The sequence below is a fragment of the Glandiceps talaboti genome, chromosome 11 (genome assembly GCF_964340395.1).
Source record: "Glandiceps talaboti chromosome 11, keGlaTala1.1, whole genome shotgun sequence".
In the NCBI taxonomy this organism is placed as follows: domain Eukaryota; kingdom Metazoa; phylum Hemichordata; class Enteropneusta; family Spengelidae; genus Glandiceps; species Glandiceps talaboti.
The window spans coordinates 19,135,781-19,162,687 of NC_135559.1; the positions used below are offsets into that span (position 1 = coordinate 19,135,781).

Genomic DNA, 26,907 nt, shown 5'->3' on the forward strand with positions numbered 1-26,907 from the left:
TTGTAAGTACGAAAAATATAAAATACTACAGCTAAAATAAAAAAAAATACTTTTGGCCTGAACGGCTTCCCATAATTGACGATTGATGTTCTATCACTGCTTTATAGTCACTATCTCCATCTAAATCTTAAAGCTTACTTAAACATGTTTACGTTCATGTCCCAAACTTTCAGAAAAGGTATACAATGGTAGAATTTTCCCTTCCAAATGATTGCACCGATAGTCCATTTTTATCGAAAAAGGTGGGTACATTCTATCAGTTGAATAACAAGATCCATGCTAGTCAGAGAATCATTTTTTTTTCACAGGGGAGGCTGCAAAATAAATGGAATCCTTCTAACTACATGTGTATTACCAGTGCCACAAAGAGGGTGGGCTGTTTTACGACGATGAATAACGACATCTAATACCAAAGAAAATCTATTTGATAGAAAATGCACACTAATACGTGAAAGATATTGACTTGATCCTTCTTACCCATGGCATTTGAATTCATAAGTAGTACAGCGTGAGCATTGGCATCGTCTTCAACACACATATGTACAGGATGTGCACCATATAGATTCCATTCATCCTAAAACACAATTTCACAACAATTTCGTTGCCATGGTTATAGACATGTATTTTTTAAAATCATATCTGACATATAAAGTAATCAATATGTTCATCTTAATATAAACTATCGTCTTTGATTTAGGAGTTGTTAATTGAATATGGCCAGTCTTAGTCCATACACTCGGACCATTCTGGTGACTCTAAAAGCGACCATAGCTCGCATAACATCATCTTCGGCTTTTGTTCGGCGACCTCCCGAGGGAAAATCCGAGGTCTTACCAGAATATGACCTGGTATGACCTTGTCCCTCTGTTTCTGTATTCTATCTTGTTCGACCATTGACTCTCTTTAACTATGCGTCTAAAAATTAATACTTATTTCTCTTCTTAGCTTTCTACTGCAATGTGATTTCTATGACGTCATCGACGATCTTAGAATTTTGGATTTGACGTCATTAGCAGAGTCTGGATTTTGTACTCCGTCAGACCAACATAAATTAAAATTTCATCTTACAGGTGGGTTTGTGAAAAACACAGCGAAATTTATAGAAAAGGCCTTCCTTAGGAGGAAAACCAAGTTATAAATACCTAGCTAGTTAACCTTTGAATTGTTATTTGGCATTTATTTTATTTTATTCATTTATTTGTATTTTTTTTTAAATTCACGTTTAAAGTGGCATATAAGTCCATTGGGCTGGGAGGTTTCATATTCACTTTCTTGCCAGATTGTACTATAGAGATATCATTTAATCCCTCATGTTACTATAAACAATAAACAAAATGATAACATGTAGTAACTATAGCTGCATTTTGAATTAATATCATGCCGGGTAAATCTTAAAGAATGGACACCTGTTAACCCGTTACGCTAGATTTTGTACAAAATTGACAAATCACAAATTTCCAATGGAACAGCGCCCCCACACATTCTATGTACACTTACCACCGGTACTAAATCCCTTGCAAAAATAGCCCAAGTCTTCCAGTCTAGATTATGGCGGTACTGACGGTGATTATGTTCTCCAAATCCATACACGTTGTTAGACGGTAATTTTGTAGAGATTTGAAGGAATTGGTTGGAATATGTGAAACCTCCAACTGAAGTGTCAAAACTATGTCAAATAAAGATATAAATGAAAAAAAAAACCTTGAAAGCAAAAGCTGTCATTTTGCGGTAAACATGTATATATCTAGATTGTGTTCTGTTACGTACACCATAGCAATTGATGAGTCTCCCCAACGTCTATGGCCAAACTAAAGGAAGTCTGCTGAGGTGGAATAAATACAATTGTGTGTTTCCGATAACATATGGCCTTAGAAAATAGGGTAGGTATTGTTTGTGTTTGGCTTAAACTTTAATGTCGCATAAAAATGAGAAGAAAAAAAATAAATGGAAATCAGAGATCAATGAACAAAAGTCCATGCTAGCCATCGTTGGAAAAATGACGAATAATGGTCACTGTACGAGAAAACAGCTTGCTTTGTGTGACAGGGGCGAGAGATCAGTAGTGCAATGTAAGATAAAAAAACGAAATTCTTATTTAGTTTGGGATGGGTTGTAGAGTTTGAACCATTTACTTCATGTCCGACAAAACGACTTTAGATGTAATGGAATCTGTTTACTAAATGCAAATATTTCTTTTAAAAAACTATCAAATCGAGAAATAGGAGAATTTTCGCTACAATAGTAAGTGCATGGCACTAAAATACTGTGACATTAAAGTGTCGATAAAAGAACATTCACTTTATATTCAAACTACTACATACTATTGTAGAATTGATTTTCTTGTTTGACACAATTATCAATTTTGACAAATTTAGAAGGTGGGGGGGGGGGGGGGTGTCTGTGTCTAAAGAGTTCAGTTTTTATCTTATTTGTTTTGTCCCTAAATTCGTTGAACAATTTTGTCTGGATAAGACCTGCGCTCTGGTAGGCCTTCTTCAAGTTAACTGCAAACTGATTTCATAAAACAACCCGCTAGTATTCTATACTAAAATACAACTATTATGAGAGATGTTTCTTACATAACAGTGCCTGTATCTTTACGGGTAACTTGAAAGCTGAATGGTGAGTCTGTATATGTCACATCATACAGTGGATTTTCGGCCCTTTTCGTCACTTCCGGTAAATTTATCGGTACTTCATATCTTTGTTCATTGAGACCACTAATCTGAAAATAAGATAAACTTCATCACAATTTTACAGTATGTGTCCTCCATAGAATCAAATTTTCATTATTTACATATACATGTAATTTAACACCAAACAATGTTTCATTACAGCACATTGTCTTCATTTTAAGGGAAACCAGATTTAAACTGAATGCCTCCCGTAAGGGAATCACTAATTATGCATTAAAGCTCATTAAACTAAAAAAACTATGGTATCAGGCTTTGTTTTTTTACAAGCGTGCTTTCTTAGGTTAACGTATATGCCAAATTATACGGAAATTGAAGATTGCATGATACTGCTTGATTACTGAATATCGTTCATTATTCAAATTACTCATTAAAGGTAAAAGTTGTAGCAACAGACTTCATAGGACAGGTGCATATTATCTATTATTATGGTTGATATATGTACCATATTATACGAAATTTGAAGCTTGCATTTTTAAGATACAACCTAGTTACCTACAATCATTAATTATGCAAATTTTTCATTAAAACTGACTGTAAGCTATATCAAATATTTTATGGGAAATATCCGCTTTGTTATGGTTAACATTACATTGAAATTCAAGTATGCTGTCTTAAGATATAGCCAATTACCGAAAATTATTAATTAAGCAAATTATTCATTAACACCGTAGGGTACATCAACTAACCCTATAGGACATACACATACAATTTGTTATGGTTAATGTATGTACTGAATTGTATTGAAATTGAAGTATGCAGTCGTAAGATATAGCCTAATTACCAAGAATCATTAATTATGAAAGTTATTCATTAACACTGAAAGGTACATCAACAAACTTGATAGGACATATGTGCTTTCGTATGGTTAACGTATGTACTAAATTATGATGAATATGAAGTATGCATTCTTAAGATATAGAATAATTACCAAAAATAATTAATTATGCAAATTATTCGTTAACGCTGTAAGGTAAATCAACAAATTTTATAGGACAAATGTATGTTATTATGTTTAACGAATGTACTAAATCATATTGAAATTGAAGTATGCAGTCTTAAGATATTGCTTAATTAGTAGATTTCATTAATATGCACATTTCTCTAATTAAACATTAACAGATCTGGCTCCAAACCTAATCAGGTCTAGCCATCACCCTCAAGACTGTATATTCCAAATTTCATTACAATTGAGCCAGTGGTGGATTTTTAGAAAATGATGACACAGACACAGACACGGACAGACAGACAGACATACAGACAGACAGACAGACGGACAGACACACAGACAGACATTCCCGTTTAAATCTCCCCCCCCCCGTACCCTTACGAGAGGTAAAAATGAAGTCCAATATACAGATTTGGGAGTTTGATCAGCACGGATGACAAACTAAATTAATTAAAAGAAAAATGTTTCCGTCTACATATAGTAACATACCAAGGACTTGAGAAGCGTAACCAAATTAAACCAATCATGTTCTAAAAAGATCCCAGCTAATGTTGACAGCAATCAAAACAACGACAATAACAACAACCGTGAAAATACCACCACCACCACCACCACCACCACCACCACCACCACCACCAGCAACGACGACGACGACGACGACGACGACAACAACAACAACAACAACAACAACAACAACAACAACAAAATGAAAACTGGAATCCCATTTGATGATTCTTACGAATTGAAAGCAAAATGTATATTATACCATGCGAATGCCAATTCAAGTTGTACACATTCAAACAGAAAATACGTGATTCATCTCCTGGTCGTTCTACCTTCATGGTCACGTGTGTCTACGTAATTAGTTCCGTTATCCTAGAAGTATCATATAACGTTAAGTATTTTCCAACTTAATCTCAAATTGAGCGTACGAAAGTACGACATAACGGTGTAGTCCCCACAAGTCTTTGATTGGAATTGGCAAGGCCATCAGATCATGCAACTCGGTTGATTGAGGAAAAATACTGCTGGGTAATGACATCCACATGTTGCAATTAGAAGAAATCCAACAGACTAACTAATGGTGATGATGAAACAAGACAGGCAGATAGATACCAATATTGAGTATTAGTCCTGGCAATAACCTGGTATAACGATATCTGTACACGGTAAATAATAACATCGCTAATGTAACAACCGTAGTACCATTGGGCTATATCTTAAGACTGCATACTTCAATTTCAATGTAATTTACTTCATACATTAAATATAAAGTTTATACGCCCTATAAAGTTTGTTGATGCACCTTTACAGTGTTAATAATAATTTACATGATTAATGATTTTCGGTAATTAGGATATATCATAACAATGCATACTCGAATTTCAATATGACTTAGTACATACGTTAACCATAACAAAGCGGACATGTCCTATACAATTTGTTGATATAGCCTACAGCTTTAATGAAAACTTTTAGATATAAAGTACTCAGTCAGACTCCAAATGAGTTATAGCAACTTACAACCAGATTTAAAATGAATGCCTCCCACAAGGGAAATGTTGTCTAAAGTGGTGCGGCGATGCGATAATTTTTTTTTACATTCTCAACAAATGTTAATCAATCTACTTATCATTGCAGTTAGTGTTCTTTTTATTTAGTACTTTACAGCAAGTGTGTATGTGGGGCATATGTCATAGGCTAGTTCATGATAAGTTTGCAGTTGTCTTCACTTGTGGCAATTAATGTAGGGAGAGTTACTTTTGTGTTTTGCCTTTCATCTGCAGACTGAATCGGCTTACGGAAGAAAAAAATAACGCGGGAAGGGGGGGGGGTACTTAAGTGATGGGCGCTGACCAGAAAAAAAAAGTTTTTGGCCATTAAAACTCTTTTTACAGTGAGTGCTATGCTATAACGTTCTATAAAGCGTCACATTACATGTTGTCGTTGGCCAGGAGATCACTAACAGCAATGTCGGGGCAGATAGCAATCAATGAGAAAAAATAACTTATTGCATATGTTATGTTGTATTCCAACAATTGTCTGTAGGAATGACAATCTCAAAACTTTGCCCTTACGGAAGGCATTCAGTTTAAATCTCGTTAATGTTACCTTGATCCGTAACCTGGTATCAGTTTGCATCTCAAATTCAACAAACAACTTGTCGATTGGTCTGTCAACGTTGACATCGTATCTGAATGGAATACCGTCTATCCACTGTAGGTTGACAGAGTAACCAAGTGCACTCTTTTTAGCTTCTCGTATGACTTCATATCCGTAGATTTCAGGGTAATAACACCAGGGCGCCTTGTCATCGTTTTCGACAGGTCTCCAACAACATCCCCGAGCTTCGCATTTCTCCTGATCTCCACCCGGTTCAGGGTAACAATCGTACCTGTCTGCGTCTTCGATTGGAGTGCTGCATGTCGACACACCTGAATCACTAGGAGTACTGAAATACAAAACTAGACCTATACCTCCTCCTATAACGACTAACGCTCCAATTGAAACAACAATGACCACCCAATCTTTCCTCTCCATGGCGAAATTAAATAAAAGTTACTTCTATCTCATATCACGACGGTACAGTGAAACCTCAATCAATCACAGTCCGCCTTATCGCTAGTTATCTCACGTTGCTCAACCTGTGGTACATCATACAATTTGTATTACATAAGAGTTTGTGGTAACCTTGTGCTTATGGTAGACATAACGATTGGATAGTATATCTCAATATTGTATGAAGATACTATAATGATAAAGACTAGATTATATAGCCCGAGGGGGGGGGGGGGCGGCGGCTACTCCCTCCCTATTTGACTATATCCATATATGTGCAGCTCTTTTGGGTGTGTTTTCTAGCACTTTGGTCTAAAATGGGGTCTGACGGGTTTCAAATCAAAACACATTTGTACGATCGCAAAATGTAGTTTTCACTCTTGTAATTTTCCCTCAAGAGGAATTGGGTCTACTTTTAACATCATTTTCGATTTTGCTTGGTCTAAAATGTCGCTCATTGTTCTTTACCAAATCATAGGTGTACCATGAATTGTCCCCGATGCTTCTTGAGGGAAAATTACAAGAGTGAAACGTACATTTTGCGATTGTACAAATGTATTTTGGTTTAAAAACTTATCTTCTAAAAATGTGCAATACTCTAAAATGGGGATTATCAGTCAAAATGGGTCAACTATTGAGACATTGGGTTTGCACTATTGACTACATATCTCTACCATAGCTGGCCACTGGCGGGGGGGGGGGGGGCACCACTAGCCAGGTCGGGTAGGGTGTGTGGCCAATGCTGTCAATCCCATACTCCAGTTTAGACCAATTTTGACCAAAACCAATACCCCATTTTAGATCGTTCATTTTTTTTAGAAGAACCTGGAGCCATAAATGATAATAATAATAATAATAATAATAATAACTTTATTTCCTACGAAAAACAAACAAAACAAAATAACAACAGCAACGACAGTGACAATTTCGTCCACTTCAATTGGACGTGTGACGACAATTGTAGGAAATGTAGCTAGAAATAGTCATGCATAGACTAATCGAATCTAGCTACTCGAAATATACTTAATCTGAGGATTACTATTTACACATATTTGCTGTTCTCATAACTTCGGAGGAAAAACAACTACAACAACAAGGAATGGTGCAAAGGAAAACTTGTATAAATTACAATACACAGGACTCGTCAAGAAGAAATTGTTTAAACTTCTTTTTAAAAAGACTTTTGGATCACACACACTCAATCAATTGGTGAACGCAATCGACTGTAAAAATTAATGGTCCATGACAACAATAATTCATGACGCAAATTGGATACTCTGGTAAAACTAAAAAGGGAGCATGCAAATCCACGCAAATCAAGTGAAAGGTAACTACCATCACGTGATTTCAACCTGCCAATGAAAGATTTATGTGATTTGCCGAACGCGCGTTCGTACCCATTTGGAAGACTTCGAATCTGATGATGAACGTGTGAAGCTATTATCATAGTCACATTGAGCGTAGAGGTCGACCTCTGTGTTATAACGTCTTATAGTGACCAAAATTTGCATACAGAGGGCACTGTAGTATTTGTTTTCTATTTTCCTAGGGTACCTATACATATTTGTTTACCCAAATGTATTCTCCTGGGTCCCTCAACCCTCTAGGAAATTATATCCATTCCTTAATATGATCACACCAACAACTAGGTAAATAAAATATTGTGTGTGTGTGTGTGTGTGGTGCTAATACGAAAGAGCAAATCGAGTCATAACACAACTGTACTATATAGTCAATAGTGATTTTATGTTCAGTCTTCTTTTTGATGTTTTCATGAGGACTGTTGTGGTCGGTTGGAGGAATTGCTTCCAAAATCAACAAAAGTTGAGTGACTGCTAATGGCGCACTACAAACATTATACAAATTGAGGTTGAGTGTTCCATTGAAACACAACATGCACACACACTCACACACGTGTATACATATGCATACATACATACATATGCATATATATATATATATATATATATATATATATATATATATATATATATATATATATATATATATATATATATATATATATATATATATATATATACATCTGATGTGTCTGATGATCGCAATATGCGTGAAACTCCGAGTTACACCCAAGAAAGAGTTCCAGTACTACCAAAACTATTACGCTCTGCCACTGCGGTATAGAGCACTGTCTTATAGCAGATTGATACTCACCGAGTTATATATATATACATACATATAATATATGTTATGTTATTGTTGTTACATTGTATCTGTATATCAATTATGTTCTTGTATGACATAATTTCTTGTCAAATAAAATATACTCTACTCAACATACACACACATACATACACACATACATCATACATACATAACATACATTCAAACATACATACATACATACATTCATACATACATGCATAACATACATACATTCATACATAATCAAAGTAAGTTGGTTGGAACTTGAGGTGCTAAGTTGTAACTCCGAGTTTCACGCTCAATGCGATCATCAGACAACTGTCAGCTACTCGTTGTGTTACTGTATTTATATGTGTAGGGTGTGAAAGAATTTATTGGCAGTTAATTGTGTATTGTTTCTATGCATACAAGGGGTCTTCAGATTTGTCAGGTGATGTTACTTTTGAAGTTCGCTATATAGAACTTGTTTTCGTGTCGGCACTTTGAGATGAGTTCAGATTTTTTGTTGAGAAGTGTTTGTTTGTCGGCGTTGAGGATGCAGACAATACACAATTAACTGCCAATAAATTCTTTCACACCCTACACATATAAATACAGTAACACAACGAGTAGCTGACAGTTGTCTGATGAACGCATTGAGCGTGAAACTCGGAGTTACAACTTAGCACCTCAAGTTCCAACCAACTTACTTTGATTATTCCCGCCCTGCTTACCCAAGCATCGAGCACTCTATCCTACGAGTTTGATACTATTTACTACATTCATACATACATACATACATTCATTCATTCATACATACATACATACATACATACATACATACATACATACATACATACATACACACACATACATAACATACATACATTCATACATACATACATACATACATACACACACATACATAACATACATACATTCATACATACATACATACATACATACATACATTCATACATACATGCATACATACATACACACATACATACAATATCAAACTTTTTCTTTTAACTTTGAATTTCCTTATAACATTATGGATGTAGCAAATTTGAACAGGAAGGGGTAAAAATGAATGCAGCTTATTCCCAAAGTAGTACTATAGGTAAATTTTGAAATTAGGTGGTATTATTAGTTGAATCAAAGTTTGAGGGAGCCAAGTGGGGGTGGGTACGAGAGGGGGGTTCTCCAGGAGATTTTTGAATTTCAAGGACCAAAAGAATGCTTTCTGGTGCCACTTTAAAATGTCAAATTTTGAGTAGCATCCCTTTCAATCCCAAATTTTTGGCCCCCCCCCCCCAACCAGTCATCAATAACGACAGCTCCCTAAGCACCAACAATTAATCATAGAACTCGTCTTTTAATTTTTAATTTGGGAGATCAAAAACTGAAGTGACAGTAAGGTAGAAATGATAGATACAGACACTAAAGCTCTTGGTAAATACATGTAACTACTACCGAGTCTAATATTTGTGTACCCAGAATGCCATGTCCAAGTGTTCATGGGTTATTTTAATATTTTATTTCTCTCAGTTTTAGAGAAGTTTTGCAATATAGAGGTGGTGAAAGTGAGTTTCCATGACGAACTAACTGGTCAGCAGCTTGGACAACCTCAGCCTCACACCTTTGTTCTCCTTTAAGATAATTGTCATTTTCTGTTATCTAATAAAACTCTTCTAACTCATTAAACAAATGCAAAATCATTTAAGTTTATCTTGATACACTCCTCCATCAGATTGTCACTTTGTGTGGCTCAGAAGATGTTAAAGCAGAGTTCCAGCTAACTTAAATCCTTTACCACACTCTTTACAAACAAATGGGATTTCACTTGTGTGAATCATCATGTGATTCTCTAGATGGCTACTTAGATAAAACTGTGTACCACACTCTTTACACACATATGGTCTTTCATTGTGTGTATCCTCATGTGTATCTTCAGATGTGAAGTCATAGTAAACCCTTTACCACATTCTTTACACACATATAGTCTTTCATTTGTGTGGATCCTCATGTGTGTCTGCAGAGTACTATTTCGATTAAACCCTTTACCACATTCTTTACACACATAAGGGCTTTCATTTGTGTCGATCCTCATGTGCGCCTTCAGATTTGAAGTCACAGTAAACCCCTTTCCACATTCTTTACACACATATGGTCTTTCATTTGTGTGGATCCTCATGTGTGCCTTCAGATGTGAAGTCGTAGTAAACCCTTTACCTCATTCTTTACACGCATATGGTCTTTCATTTGTGTGGCTTCTCATGTGTCTCTTCAGATTTGAAGTCAATGTAAATCTTTTATCACACTCTTTACATACATATGGTCTTTCATTTGTGTGGATCCTCATGTGTATCTGCAGAGTACTATTTCGATTAAACCCTTTACCACATTCTTTACAAACATATGGTCTTTCATTTGTATGAATCCTCATGTGTGCCTTCAGATGTGAAGTCATAGTAAACCCTTTACCACATTCTTGACACACATATGGTCTTTCATTTGTGTGGATTGCCATGTGTGTCTTCAGATTACTTCTCTGATTAAACCCTTTACCACATTCTTTACACACATATGGTCTTTCATTTGTGTGAATCCTAATGTGCCTCTTCAGATATGAAGTCACAGTAAACCCTTTACCACATTCTTTACACACATGTGGTTTTACATGTGTGTGGATTGCCATGTGTGTCTTCAGAATACTTCTCTGATTAAACTCTTCACCACATTCTTTACACACATATGGTCTATCATTTGTGTGAATCCTCATGTGTCTCTTCAGTTCTGAAGTCCTAGTAAATCCTTTACCACATTCTTTACACACATATGGTCTTTCATTTGTGTGAATCCTCATGTGTCTCTTCAGATCTGAAGTCCTAGTAAATCCTTCACCACATTCTTTACACACATATGGTCTATCATTTGTGTGGATCCTCATGTGTGCCTTCAGATCTGAAGTCCTAGTAAATCCTTTACCACATTCTTTACACACATATGGTCTTTCATTTGTGTGAATCCTCATGTGTCTCTTCAGATGTGAAGTCGTAGTAAACCCTTTACCACATTCTTCACACACATACGGTCTTTCATTTGTGTGGATCCTCATGTGTGCCTTCAGATGTGAAGTCACAGTAAACCCTTTACCACATTCTTTACACACATAGGGTCTTTCATTTGTGTGAATCCTCATGTGTCTCTTCAGATGTGAAGCCGTAGTAAACCCTTTACCACATTCTTTACATACATATGGTCTTTCATTTGTGTGGATCCTAATGTGTGCCTTCAGATGTGCAGCCGTAGTAAACCCTTTACCACATTCTTTACACACATATGGTCTTTCATTTGTGTGAATCCTCATGTGTGCCTTCAGATTTGAAGTCGTAGTAAACCCTTTCCCACATTCTTTACACTCATATGGTCTTTCATTTGTGCAGATTATCTGGGGCATTACTACTATAACTCTATTCTTGTCTTTAAACACTTTGCTTTCATCTGTGATTCCAGAGTCATAATTCTGTTTTTGGTTCACTTTCTCATGGTCAATTCCTAGTAGCTGAGCACTTACAATATCCACTTGGTCAATCGCAATAGGAAATGGATGATGCACTTGAGTGGATAAGTTACTGTCTGACTCCAATCCTTTGTTTGAGTGTTTAACTTCACTGACATTGACATTGACACAAGAGGAAGGACACCCAAGTCCATCAGTTCTTGAGCCTTCACTAGTTCCTTTCCAGTAATTCTGCACAGTATTAATATCATGTTCATCTGGTATTAGTACAGTATCATCTTTATCTATTTGTATCTCATCTTTTACTGTGATATTGGAAAAGATATTTTCTGCTACTAACTCTGGTTTGACTTCAGTATTGACTGGCATGAGTTCGTTAGAATATCGCATCCCTGTTAAATCAAGCCTTGTGTCATTAGTTATGCCCTCATCAACAAGAATGTAGTTGCTGACAATATCTTCCTGTTTGATCACCACCCCTTCTTTTTCTAGTATTTGTTGTTCATCTTTGATTGAGATGGGTTTAGTAGGATAGTCATGAGTCTTTTCGACCTTGTACACAATACTCTCATTTTGTTGATTGTGAAGAGAGTGCAGGTTCTCAAATTGATCTTCATATTTGATTGGATTCGGTTCATTAGCACAGTAATGGGCATCTGTCACATTACACATGATACTGTTTTCTTGCTGACTGTGAAGAGAGTGGTTGTTCTCATATTGTTCTTCATATTTGACTGAGGTGTGTTCACTTGGACAGTAAGAGGGATTTACCACATTACACATGATACCATTTTCTTGATGACTGTGAAGTGGATCATTGTTTGTAGAATCTTCTTCCTTGACTATAATTTTCTCCATCTCTTGGGACTTCAAGGAGTCAGTTATCTAATGAAAAAGAATGGAAAAATAATCTATAGTATAAGTACACATATTAAAAATCTACGTAAAAATGACAATTGGGAGAAATGGCAAAACAACAAGGTAAAATTAGAAAGTTTGACGTTAATATTATACTTCCTAAATTTCTAATCGAAAATCTATGAGATGTAAATTGAATGCCTCCTGTAAGAGAATCACCAATTATGCAAATTACCCATTAAAATGATATTCAAAACAAATATGGTAATGAATGTTTTTCGACAAAGTACTGACAATAATTAATTATGCAAAGTGTTCCCTAAATCTTTAGGTGAAATCGACGGCTTTTATAGTACATATACACTCTGTTACATTTAACGTATGTACTAAATTGTATGGAAATTGAAGTATGCAGTCTAAAGATATTGCCTAACTACCAAAACTCATTAATTAAGCAAATTATTTATCAACAGTGTATGGTACATAAGCAAACATTAAAAGATACATATGATTTGATATGGTTAAAGTATGTACAAATGGTACTGAAATTTAAGTATGCAGTCTTAAGACATAGCCTAATTACCGAAACTCATTAATTATGCAAATTATTCTTCAACAATGTGAGGTACATCAATACATTTTACAGGACATATGGGATTTATTAAGGTTAACATATGTACTGCATTGTTTTAAAATTGAAGATTGTATTCTTAAGTTATAGCCTAATTACCGAAACTCATTAATTATGCAAATTATTCATTAACACTGTCAGGTTCATCAACAAATTGTATGGGCCACATAAAACTTGATATGGTTAATGTATGTACTGAATGGTATTGAAATTCAAGTACGTAGTCTTAAGATATAGCCTAATAATTACCCAAACTCATTGATTATGCAAATTATTCATTTACACCATAAGGTACATCAACAAATCTTATAGGACAAATGCATCTCGTTATATTTAAAGAATATACTAAATTATATCGTAATTGAAGTATGTAGTCTTAAGATATATAGCCTAATTGCCTAAATTCATTAATTATGAAAATGATTCATTAAGACTTAAAGTTACATCAACAATCTTGATACAGTATATGTAATATACGTTTATTTGATATTTGTACCAAATTATGTGAAGTTTGAAACTTGAATTCATAAGATATAGACTTATTGCTGAAAACCGTTGATTATGCAAATGAGTCAATAAAATTTATTGGATGTTTACCAAAACCTAATCAGATCTTCCTTTTCCCAATAGGAAAATGTGTACCAAATTTCATATCAATTGACCCAGTCAATTTGGAGAAAACGATGTCACATACACACACACACACACACAGACATTTCTGCCCATAAAGTATCTCCTTATGGAAGGAAATCAAACGTGTCAGTCGTTACTTACACCAATCCATGTGTATACTCGTGGTATTTGCACCAGTGCAATACTACAAATAACACCGATAATGTTGTAGCACAACTATATATTTTTTGTGTTATTTTTTCTTATTCTTAAAGGTGATTCAAAATGCTCACATTCACTATTGGTATTTTGCTAGACGACATGTTTGTGAAATGTATTCTGGTTTTAAAACTTTAAAAAAGCATCTGCAAACACCTTAAAATGACCTTTTTTTTCAGTTAGCGGTCACTTTGTGGCAGTCTCGTGCAATTTTACATGTTAATGACACTTGATAGAACGGCCACCTCTTTAAGGCGGTCAGCGGCCACCTATTACCGGCCCAATTTGGTAATTGTACCATGTATAAAGGTCAGTATCTTTGAGTTGAAACTCTCAATTGAAATAGAAAGTCTTCAGAGGTTGTCCGATGTTTTGTTTTATCGCCGTATCGGTGTGAAAACACACACCTCCTTTGGTTTACGGAAACAAGACAATGACGTAGTTCGTTCATGTTATTCACTATGGCCACACTGTGGGCATCACTCGGTAACATCAAACAGGGTGACTGTACCGCCAATAGACCCACAGTAATGTCAACGATACCCGTTTAACACTTGCTGCAATGCCGAAAGGAGTCAGAAACTTTACAATTGTACAATTGACAGGTCATAGGTCAAAGTGCGTCATCACGTAACACGTGAACCACAGTCCCTCTGTGCGTGAACGTAACAAAACATCAATGGCAGCAACTGTGTTTATAATCGCAGTGCGAGAGCTTCGTACATGTACCATTCCATGCTTTAGCATCGTAGCTATCACGTCGTAACAAATCGTATCACAGCATTATTTACAGTTTATCACCGAAATCATGGCGAAGGCTGTTCGGAAGACTTTGACTTTGAACGAGAAGGTCGAGGTTATCAGTCTGTACAAAGCAAGTGGTTGTTCTGTGGGCTCAAACTGGCTGAGAAGTATGGTGTTGGGCGTACCCAGATACTGAACATACTAAAACGCAAGTCTGAATATTTGGCAATGCACCAGGTGATCGTAGAAGAAAGATTCGAAAGACGAAAAACTGTGTTACATAAATTTGTAATTGGACTAGACTGTATTCATGATTGATATTTTTCACAGAAACTGCAAAATTATAATGTATGCAAAGCAGAGTTGTCATTGAATTGTAAATACATGTACATGTATTTTTGATGTGAGATTAAATAATTAGTTTTTAAACCCTTAATATTATGTTGTATTTAGTTTGCGTCCCCACTTCTCTTAACTTCTAAATGTTTTGGCCACCCGATTACAAAAACAACCAACCCTCTACAGAAAGGCCACCTCTCTATAGTGGCCACATTTTGTTGGTCCCTTGGCTGACCACTATACACAGGTTTGACTGTAGTTTTAAAACTCGATGAGTGAATTGATCAATATCACACACAAAATAAGTAATATTGCACCACAAAAATTGACCATTCAATCGATCAATCATTCAACCAAATAATAAATCACTCAATCAACCGATCGATCGATCAATCAGTTACATGCTCGCTGCCCCCTGTGGTAACAGTTGAAAATAGGGGGAAAGAAGTGAAATAAACAACATTTTAAGACTTTCTTTCAAATGTAGAGAAAATAATATTTGAAATCCTGAAAATTGCGAGAACAAAATTGATTATTTGCCCTTTACCCTATACTCAGACCACTGCACTAAGGGACTGGTCAGTTTCTTCAGCCTGGGGGGGGGGTGGATTCTTAAATTGGGCCGACAAAAAGTCACTGACCCCCTATCTGTAAAATCAAAAACAGGCTGACCCCCCATCACTTAATTCTAAAACATGATGACCCCCCCCACCCACCCACCCACCCATATATATATATATATATATATATATATATATATATATATATATATATATATATATAATATTCACATGACAGGTATTTTTTTTATCGTGGCTCAGTGTGGACTGCTTGACTGTCTTGCATCTACTTTATAAGATCCTGGGATAGCACTATCATAATTGTAATTATTGACTACACAGGGTAAATATATTCCAAAAGGAATTTAATATCATCTTGACAGTGAAAGATATTGGAAAGCTTGAGCAGGGAATATGTATATCTCTTATGGGGGGGGCCCCCCCCCCTAGAAGCCGTTGAGGTTTTTTACTCTGAAAAGTCAATTTTGAGACTATTCAGACCCTTTCAGACAATAATTTCCAAGCTTTACAAGACAGCACCAACATGTAAAAGAAAAAAATATATTTGAAATATTAAGTTTGATAGCATCTTGACAGTAAGAGGTAGGGGGAAGAGCTTGAGACTGGGATGTGTACACCTCATACAGTGGGGGGGGGGGGTTCCTACGGGGTCTCCCCTTAGAAGTCCTGGAGGTTTTTTACTCTGAAAAGTCAATTTGGAGACTATTCAGACCCTTTCAGACAATAATTTCCAAGCTTTACAAGAAAGACAGCACCAACATGTAAAAAGCAACTACACAGGGTTGAAATATTTTTGAAATATACTTTGATAGCATCTTGGGAAGAGCTTGAAACTGGGATATGTCCACCTCATGTGGGTGGTCCAAGGGGGTCTCCCTCTAGAAGCCCTTGAGGATTTTTACTCTTAAAGCCAATTTTTAGGCTATTCAGACCCTTTCAAGCAAGTATCAGTAACTATTCTTTATAACTCACACAGGGTTGAAATATGTTCTTAAAAAGTTAAATGGCATCATTATTTACATGTAGTAAAGGTCAGCACATCTACTGGTAGTATCATTGGTAGGGGAGATTTAGAGTTTAAGGCAATTTTAGACTACCTTGGCAAACATTTCACATCTTTAAAAGACTATCATCTCAAATTAGAATTGGGTGAAAATATTTAAGAAAAGTTTAATACCATTATGACTGTATAAAGGTTGTTGGTGCATCTGAGTGTTGGTTGAATGCATGAGTGACCTCTGGGTGAGGGAGTCCTTGGGCGTTTTCCCCTGGCAGATCTGCAGTTTTTTGCTTCAATGTTTAGGTTATTCATAGCCTTTGAGGTAATATTTCCAAGCTTCGAATAGCTAACGTAAATATAAGTTTTAAATGAGTTTCCCATGTCACATAAAAATGGCCCTGTAACATTGGTATAATGGCATTAATATTGCATGTATAGTAAAGTCACTGATATGTTAGAGAACTTTAGGAATTGTCATACCTAGTGTATAATAGAAACTGGAATCTGATGAGATGTTGTGATTTGTAGTGTCAATAGCATGTAGTGTCCAAATAGAAAGTGTATTAATCCCTTCTGACAAGTTCAGAGTGATGAGTAGGGAACATTTTAGATTAACTTCTTTTATAAACTATCTATGAAGATTACCATTACGAAACCTTCAAGTTCACTTTTGCCCCAAAGTGCAATATAAGTGAAGCACTGATTGTGAAACAGCTAAGCATTTACATGACATGTTCTGTAACTTGTGTGGTAGCTAGGTAATACATGTATATGTACACACGTGCGTTCGTACAAATACATATGCTTGAACTAATAAGTAAGGATTCATGTAAGAAACAGGGAGAAAAACAAATATTTACATGTACCACATTTCAGACAACTTGCTATATGCTATTTTCTTCTATCACAATACAAAACACAATGACCCCCCCTCCACAATTTTGAAAACAGCATGACCCCCCCCCCCCCTTACTGCCAATTTCAAAAACAGGGTGACCCCCCTCCCAATCCACCGGTTCCCCCCCCCCCCCCCCCCCCCAGGCTGAAGAAACTGATGGGTCCCTAAGTAAAATGTGCATGTCGTGGTCTGAGATTTAGATTTCGAAACGGCCGGATGGTGTAATTACATAATGGTCACAAAACACGCACTTACATAACATACTAACCCAATGACGCGTCGTATCGCCTATTCGGATTCACCAAGATGACTCATAGTCTAAGTTATCTTCGAACAAAATCAATGCATAGTAGTTAGCTCTGGATAAATCAAGAGCTACATAGTAGTATACAATATAAACAGCTGTCTGAGTGTCTCCCCGGTACATTTGTATTCCGATCTTTGAACAAACATACAAAAGGTTCTTTTTCGTGAAATTCATTCTTTTATTTATAAAACTATATGTGTTACATAATTATGACACATTACAATGAAACAAAATTACCACCTCTGTCGAGTCAAAAGTTTTATATGCAGTAGACAACTGCCATCCATTGTCTATGGTATAATACGCACACTGCACAGTCGCTGTATACTGTGTCGGCCGAACTTTCAAGCTCAATGTGTATATGGCCGTTTCGTTGCGAGCCTGTACATAATACAGTTCGAATATCACAACGACTAGCAACGCAGTGAAATGATTCCGATGTCCGTTGTTACTATAAATGATTTTGGTTCAGGCAGAAACAGTGTCTGTCATAACAGGATTAGTAAATGTTTGATCGTTGTCATTGATATGTGGACACGGTGACGTGAGTGTTAATCCGCTCAGATAAGACGCTGTGTACTGGGTGGAGTAGTCCCTAATGCGGTGACCCGGGATTGAAATACGGGCCTTTAAGTAACAGAAGTACCACGCTTATTTATACGGCTGTCGCGTCGCTCCATATATACATTTTCAGAGGGACGTAGTCAGAATCGCGGTTCGGGCTCAGGTCGTATCTCAGACCCCCGGGCTCAGACCGTTCTACTTCCACGATGTATACTAAGTTGACGCAGGTAGACACAGGCAGCAAAAAAGGGAATGGATGCGGTCCTACTAATTTATGCCCGGACGCTGCCCGGGCCAAATGTAGGAATCTTCTTGCTGTTCTCGGTGCAGATTACTGCTTTTAAACCAAAACAAATCTTTGTCGCAGCAAAAAGCAGAGTGTGAAGAGTTGAAAACACCGTTTTTACACACAACAAAATCCACGACCAAGCGATAGTCAGACTCGGCCATTCTACGATAGGGGCGCTAGGAAAGATAACTTTGACGTGTGTAAGAACACATGCATGTTTTTTGACACAAATATTTCACCATCCTTTTGTAATTACACGGAAAGTATCTTGGCAAACATCCACGATTGTTGACAGTTTCAATATCGGGCGTTGCATGCAGTACCAAAAACTTTTCCGCCCGTGCTAAAAATCCTGCAACCCCTCCTACAGAATAGTCGAGTCTTGAGTCCAAGATGGCGTTCAGTTTACTGAGTTAGTAACGCAGGAACAGGGGTGCAATGTTTGTGTGATAAAACTGTGTTTTAAGCATTTACAAATCTATTTTTGCGTGATAGTAATTATATTATATCTGTAGTATGTATCTGTGATTAAAATGGTAAGCACACTTCTACTTTGGGCCCGGGCAGTGTCCAGGTAGTCCCGGGCATAAATTAGTAGGACCCAATGGATGCTTGGTGATCGATCACTGACACTGTCAGGGCCTAGGCAGATTCATTATATCAAAAGCTGAGTGGAAACATTTAGTCTTACACATACCTAGTACCTGGTAGCAAAACGCCGGCCTCCTAAAGTCTGCCGAAGTAACTAACTATATATTCCTTGGGCAGTTGAATTTTTCGGACATAACCTTGGCTCACCCACGGTCCGCATGCACGTACGTCGTTTGGTGTATGAAGACAAAACGTCTGCAGAAGAGCGCCCGCATTCGATGAACCTAAGTTACAGACAACGCTTGACCCCGTCCACAGGAGCATGTAGTCTTGTTTGTACGTATTGATATGATAGATACATGAAATTTCACTTCACGAACAGCTACTTTTAGCCAGTTTTGCTTGTTTGAATGGAAAATCAAATACCACTACCAATTTTTGTTGCCAATATAGAGAAGAAGAGAAAGGAAGACACCGAGCGAAATGTCCTGTAAAAACAATATGCAAATTAACATTTCACATGAAATCAATTACACAGTCCATACCACTTGATGCGATCAAGGCTAATGACTGAAGGTTGAGTTATAACGTCTTATAGTGACCAAAATTTGCATACAGAAGGCATTGTAATATTTGTTTTCTATTTGTCCTAGGGTACTGTATATGTTGCATTGGAACCCTGTCAGTGATCAAACCTGCAGATTATGGAAAGAATACATGTGCCTGGTAATGTGATGGGTTTCTGGCTTTAATTGGGCATACATATACATCAAATTGCCCCTCATATACTGGTTTTCAGCTTCAGGAAAGAGTTACTATATAAAAGCCCTTGAGATAGTAGCCCAAGGGTTGGGGGTGAGGGTATATACCACGGTTTTGACCCCCTTTTTCGACTCATGTAGACTTTTGAGTCTTGATTTTTAAAGCATTATGTAAAGGTTTGACGGACCTCTTTGAATGCACTTATGACCCCATATTTTGAACAAAGTTGTTATCACGGGTTGTTTTTAGTCATATTTGTCGGAAGTAAGTGCCCTTCTCCCGGGCCCCTGAGGCAGCCAATGAACTAGCGATGACTAAAGCATGTACGTGTATCATGAAAGTGTATCAAAAGTGTTCAAAACTCATGACATTCGACCTCTTTTTCTGGCTAAAATGTAGACTTTTGACCATTATTTTTTAAATTTTTGTAGAGTTTGAGGAATAGCTTTGAAAATCCACAAACGTTGAGTGACTCTCCCCTACCCAGCTTGAATTTTTTTTGTTACCTACCCCCCCCCCCCCCCCCCCCGACACAAACATTTTTCATAACCCCCTTCCATTTTACAATCATAACTCATTAACTGCTAATGGTGCACTACAAACATTATACAAATTGAGGTTGAGTGTTCCATTGAAACATGGCATGCTCACACACTCATACACATGTACACATATGCATATATATGTAGGCATGTACATACATACATACATACATACATACATACATACATACATTCATACATATATACATACATACATACATACATATATAAATATATAAGTATACTTAAAGAAAAAAAATGAAAGAAGATCGAGTCTTATATTACATTATGGATTTACACGATGGACCTTTTATAAAATATACATCCATCCATCCATCCATACATACATTTCCTTATGTTATGGATGTAGCATATTTCAACAGGAAGGGGTAACAATGAATGCAGCTTATTCCCAAAGTAGTACTATAGGTAAATTTAGAAATTAGGTGGTATTATTAGTTGAATCAAAGTTTGAGGGAGCCACGGGAGGGGGTTTCTCCAAGAGATTTTTGAATTTCAAGGACTAAAAGAATGCTTTCTGGTGCCATTTTAAAATGTCAAATTTTGAGTAGCCTCCCTTTCAAATCCCCAATTTTTGGGTAATCCCCCCTTTCACTCCCCGGCACCAAAAATTAATCATAGAACTCGTCTTTTAATTTTTAATTTGGGAGATCAAAAACTGAAGTGACAGTAAGGTAGAAATGATAGATACAGACACTAAAGCTATTGGTACATACATACATGTAACTACTACCGAGTCTAATATTTGTGTACCCAGAATGCCATGTCCAAGTGTTCATGGGTTATTTTAATTCTCTCAGTTTCTCAGGTGGTGAAAGTGAGTTTCCATGACTAACTAACTGGTCAGCAGCTTGGACAACCTAAGCCTTACACCTTTGTTCTCCTTTAAGATCATTGTCATTTTCTGTTATCTAATAAAACTCTTCTAACTCATTAAACAAATGCCCTTTCATTTAAGTTTATCTTGATACACTCCTCCATCAGATTGTCACTTTGTGTGGCTCAGAAGATGTTCAGAGTTCCAGCTAACTTAAACCCTTTACCACACTCTTTACAAACAAATGGGATTTCATTTGTGTGAATTTGTGTAACAATGAATGCAGCTTATTCCCCAAAGTAGTACTACAGGTAAATTTTGAAATTAAGTTTGAAGGAGCCAAGTGGGGCACTGTACAACATTTTACCCACAACTCTCTCTGATTTGTAGTGTTGGACATCATCTCCTTGAAGTCAGACAAATCTCACCAGTGTATAGGGTTTTGTAAAAAAAAAATTTCCATTTGGCAAGCGTAGAATTGCCACTGATGAAATTCTGAATACCCATTTTCATCGGTTCTGGTATCAGTGATTTATTGTAGGAGTAGCAATTTTAGGAATTTGTCAGCAGATTTTCTTGAAAGACATGAAGAATATTTGCGACGAAACTAAGGAAATATATGCACCTGTTATGACTTTGCCAAAGATATAGATTTATTTGAATAGGTATGACAAAAGAAATTTACATACTAAAACTCATCATACACACTGACTACCCAAGTTATTGACACTTTGACCGTGAAAAGTGTTTTATTCACAGCACATGCTTAATTTAGTTGTTAGTTCATTTTTGTACAAAATTTAGAACTTTATTTTTGATTCGTAAGCGTACTTTTGCTACATATTAATTAAACTTAATTACTATGCTTAAAATGTTGAAAAGTATGGATTATTGAAAAAGTGATAAAATAAGGAACCTCCAAGCATACCAATCAGAGAGAGTTGTGGGTAAGATAGTGTACAGTGTGGGGGTGGGTACGCGAGGGTGTTTCCGCTCCAAGAGATTTTTGAATTTCAAGGACTAAAAGAATGCTTTCTGATGCCATTTTAAAATGTCAAATTTTGAGTAACCCCCCTAGGCCCTTTCAATCCCCAATTTTTGGGGTAATCCCCCGTTTCACTCCCCAGTGTTCTTGAGTGACCCCCCTGTCATAAATAACGACAGCTCCCTAAGCACCAACAATTAATCATAGAACATATATATTTTAATTTTTTATTTGGGAGATCAAAAACCATTAGCAACAGTTTACACTTACACATACACTGAAGGGACAGTAAGGTAGAAATGATAGATGATAGATACAGGCACTAAAGCTCTTGGTAAATACACATGTAACTACTACCGAGTCTAATATTTGTGTACCCAGAATGCCATGTCCAAGTGTTCATGGGTTATTTTAATATTTTATTTTTCTCAGTTTTAGAGAAGTTTTGCAATATAGAGGTGGTGAAACTAACTGGTCAGCAGCTTGGACAACCTCAGCCTCACACCTTCTGTTATCTAATAAAACTCTTCTAACTCATTAAACAAATGCCCTTTCATTTAAGTTTATCTTGATACACTCCTCCATCAGATTGTCACTTTGTGTGGCTCAGAAGATGTTAAAGCAGAGTTCCAGGTAACTTAAACGCTTTACCACACTCTTTACAAACAAATGGGATTTCACTTGCGTGAATCATCATGTGATTCTCTAGATGGCTACTTAGATAAAACTGTGTACCACACTCTTTACACACATATGGTCTTTCATTGTGTGTATCCTTGTGTGTATCTTCAGATGTGAAGTCATAGTAAACCCTTTACCACATTCTTTACACACACATATAGTCTTTCATTTGTGTGGATCCTCATGTGTGTCTGCAGAGTACTATTTCGAATAAACCCTTTACCACATTCTTAACACACATATGGGCTTTCATTTGTGTGAATTCTCATGTGTCTCTTCAGATTTGAAGTCAATGTAAATCTTTTACCACACTCTTTACATACATATAGTCTTTCATTTGTGTCGATCCTCATGTGTGTCTGCAGAGTACTATTTCGATTAAACCCTTTACCACATTCTTTACACACATATGGGCTTTCATTTGTGTCGATCCTCATGTGTGCCTTCAGATGTGAAGTCGTAGTAAACCCTTTACCTCATTCTTTACACACATATGGTCTAAACATTTGTGTGGCTTCTCATGTGTCTCTTCAGATTTGAAGTCATAGTAAACCCTTTACCACATTCTTGACACACATATGGTCTTTCATTTGTGTGGATCCTCATGTGCACCTTCAGATGTGAAGTCCTAGTAAATCCTTTACCACATTCTTTACACACATATGGTCTTTCATTTGTGTGAATCCTCATGTGTATCTTCAGATGTGAAGCCAAAATAAATCCTTTACCACATTCTTTACACACATATGGTCTTTCATTTGTGTGGATTGCCATGTGTGTCTTTAGAATACTTCTCTGATTAAACCCTTTACCACATTCTTTACACACATATGGTCTTTCATTTGTGTGAATCCTCATGTGTCTCTTCAGATCTGAAGTCCCTGTAAATCCTTCACCACATTCTTTACACACATATGGTCTATCATTTGTGTGGATCCTCATGTGTGCCTTCAGATCTGAAGTCCTAGTAAATCCTTTACCACATTCTTTACACACATATGGTCTTTCATTTGTGTGAATCCTCATGTGTCTATTCAGCGATGAAGTCGTAGTAAATCCTTTACCACATTCTTTACACACATATGGTCTTTCATTTGTGTGGATTCTCATGTGTGCCTTCAGATGTGAAGTCTTAGTAAATCCTTTACCACATTCTTTACACATATATGGTCTTTCATTTGTGTGGATTGCCATGGGTGTCTTTAGAATACTTCTCTGATTAAACCCTTTACCATATTCTTTACACACATATGGTCTTTCATTTGTGTGGATCCTCATGTGTCTCTTCAGATCTGAAGTCCTAGTAAATCCTTTACCACATTCTTTACACACATATGGTCTTTCATTTGTGTGGATCCTCACGTGTGCCTTCAGATGTGAAGTCACAGTAAACCCTTTACCACATTCTTTACACACGTATGGTCTTTCATTTGTGTGGATCCTCATGTGTACCTTCAGATGTGCAGCCATACTAAACCCTTTACCACATTCTTTACACACATATGGTCTTTCATTTGTGTGGATCCTCATGTGTCTATTCAGCTGTGAAGTCGTAGTAAATCCTTTACCACATTCTTTACACATATATGGTCTTTCATTTGTATGGATCCTCATGTGTATCTTCAGATATGAAGTCTTAGTAAACCCTTTACCACATTCTTTACACACGTGTGGGCTTTCATTTGTGTGAATCCTCATGTGTCTCTTCAGAGTTCTACTATGATTAAACCCTTTCCCACATTCTTTACACTCATATGGTCTTTCATTTGTGCAGATTATCTGGGGCATTACTACTATAACTCTACTCTTGTCTTTAAACACTTTGCTTTCATCTGTGATTCCAGAGTCATAATTCTGTTTTTGGTTCACTTTCTCATGGTCAATTCCTAGTAGCTGAGCACTTACAAAATCTACTTGGTAAATCGCAATAGGAAATGGATGATGCACTTGAGTGGATAAGTTACTGTCTGACTCCAATCTTTTGTTTGATTGTTTAACTTCACTGACATTGACATTGACACAAGAGGAAGGACACCCAAGTCCATCAGTTCTTGAGCCTTCACTAGTTCCTTTCCAGTAATTCTGCACAGTATTAATATCATGTTCATCTGGTATCACAGTATCTTCTTTATCTATTTGTACCTCTTCTTTTACTGTGATATTGGAAAATATATTTTCTCCTACTAACTCTGTTTTGACTTCAGTATTGACTGGCATGAGTTCGTTAGAATATGGCATCTCTGTTAAATCAAGCCTTGTGTCATTAGTTATGCCTTCATCAACAAGAATGTAGTTGCTGACAATATCTTCCTGTTTGATCACCACCCCTTCTTTTTCTAGTATTTGTTGTTCATCTTTGATTGAGATGGGTTTAGTAGGATAGTCATGAGTCTTTTCCACTTTGTACACAATACTCTCATTTTGTTGATTGTGAAGAGAGTGCAGGTTCTCAAATTGATCTTCATATTTTATTGGATTCGGTTCATTAGCACAGTAATGGGCATCTGTCACATTACACATGATACTGTTTTCTTGCTGACTGTGAAGAGAGTGGTTGTTCTCAGATTGTTCTTTATATTTGACTGAGATAGGTTCACTAGGACAGTGAGAGGAATCCATCACATTACACATGGTGTCGTTATTTTGCTGACTGTGAAGAGAGTGGTTGTTCTCACGTTGTTCTTCATATTTGACTGAGATAGGTTTACTAGGACAATAACAGGAATCCATCACATTACACATGGTGTCGATATTTTGCTGACTGTGAAGAGAATGGTTGTTCTCAGGTTGTTCTTCATATTTGACTGAGATAGATTCACTAGGACAGTAAGAGGAATCCATCACATTACACATGGTGTCGATATTTTGCTGACTGTGAAGAGAGTGGTTGTTCTCAGGTTGTTCTTCATATTTGACTGAGATAGATTCACTAGGAAAGTGAGAGGAATCCATCACATTACACATGATATCTTTTTCTTGATGACTGTGAAGTGGATCATTGTTTGTAGAATATTCTTCCTTGACTATAATTTTCTCCATCTCTTGGGAGATCAAGGAGTCAGGTATCTAATGAAATAGAATGAAAAAATAATCTATAGTATAAATACACATATTAGAAATCTATGTAAAAATGACAGTTTTGTTTCACCTATTATACATTTACGTAATACAATGATCACAATACTTCAAACTAAACATGTTATTTCTGGTTATGATTTTCTGTTAGCTTAAATCTAGTCCAAAGTCATTGACTCACCTAGTCTCATTGTCAGAGTTTGTGATTTACAGCAAAATAATGGTAAAGTGCACAATTGTAGGCTGTGAGAGGTGAGTGAGTCACCTGTTATATTCTCTTGTATGAATTAACAATATTCTGAATATTACAAATTCAAACTATGTGGTTGTCTTGCATTCAATGTCATTTACATTGTGTGAGAAAGGTCTGTAATACACATCAAAACAATTGTAACCAGATTTAAACTGAATGCCCTTCCATAAGGGTATTGTCTTGCTATCATAAATATAATTCAAACTCCTTGTTCAAACCACACATTGCGCCCTCACTGTGCACTGAAGATATATAGGTCAATGTAA

At 36.5% G+C, this 26,907-nt stretch overlaps 1 protein-coding gene and 1 pseudogene across 1 annotated transcript in view; both read right to left on the reverse strand.

Annotated features, from left to right (window-relative positions):
• LOC144442113 (sucrase-isomaltase, intestinal-like) overlaps positions 1-6,183 on the reverse strand; it is a 45,124-nt gene extending 38,941 nt beyond the window's left edge. Inside the window, exons 1-4 of the mRNA XM_078131383.1 lie at positions 5,755-6,183; positions 2,580-2,725; positions 1,498-1,666; positions 478-574 (exon numbers count right to left, since the gene is read on the reverse strand). Coding sequence (XP_077987509.1) covers positions 478-574; positions 1,498-1,666; positions 2,580-2,725; positions 5,755-6,183 — 841 coding nt within the window. The remainder of the gene's footprint in view (positions 1-477; positions 575-1,497; positions 1,667-2,579; positions 2,726-5,754) is intronic.
• Positions 6,184-10,127: 3,944 nt separating this feature from the next.
• Positions 10,128-26,277, reverse strand: LOC144442114 (uncharacterized; annotated as a pseudogene).
• Positions 26,278-26,907: the final 630 nt, after the last annotated feature.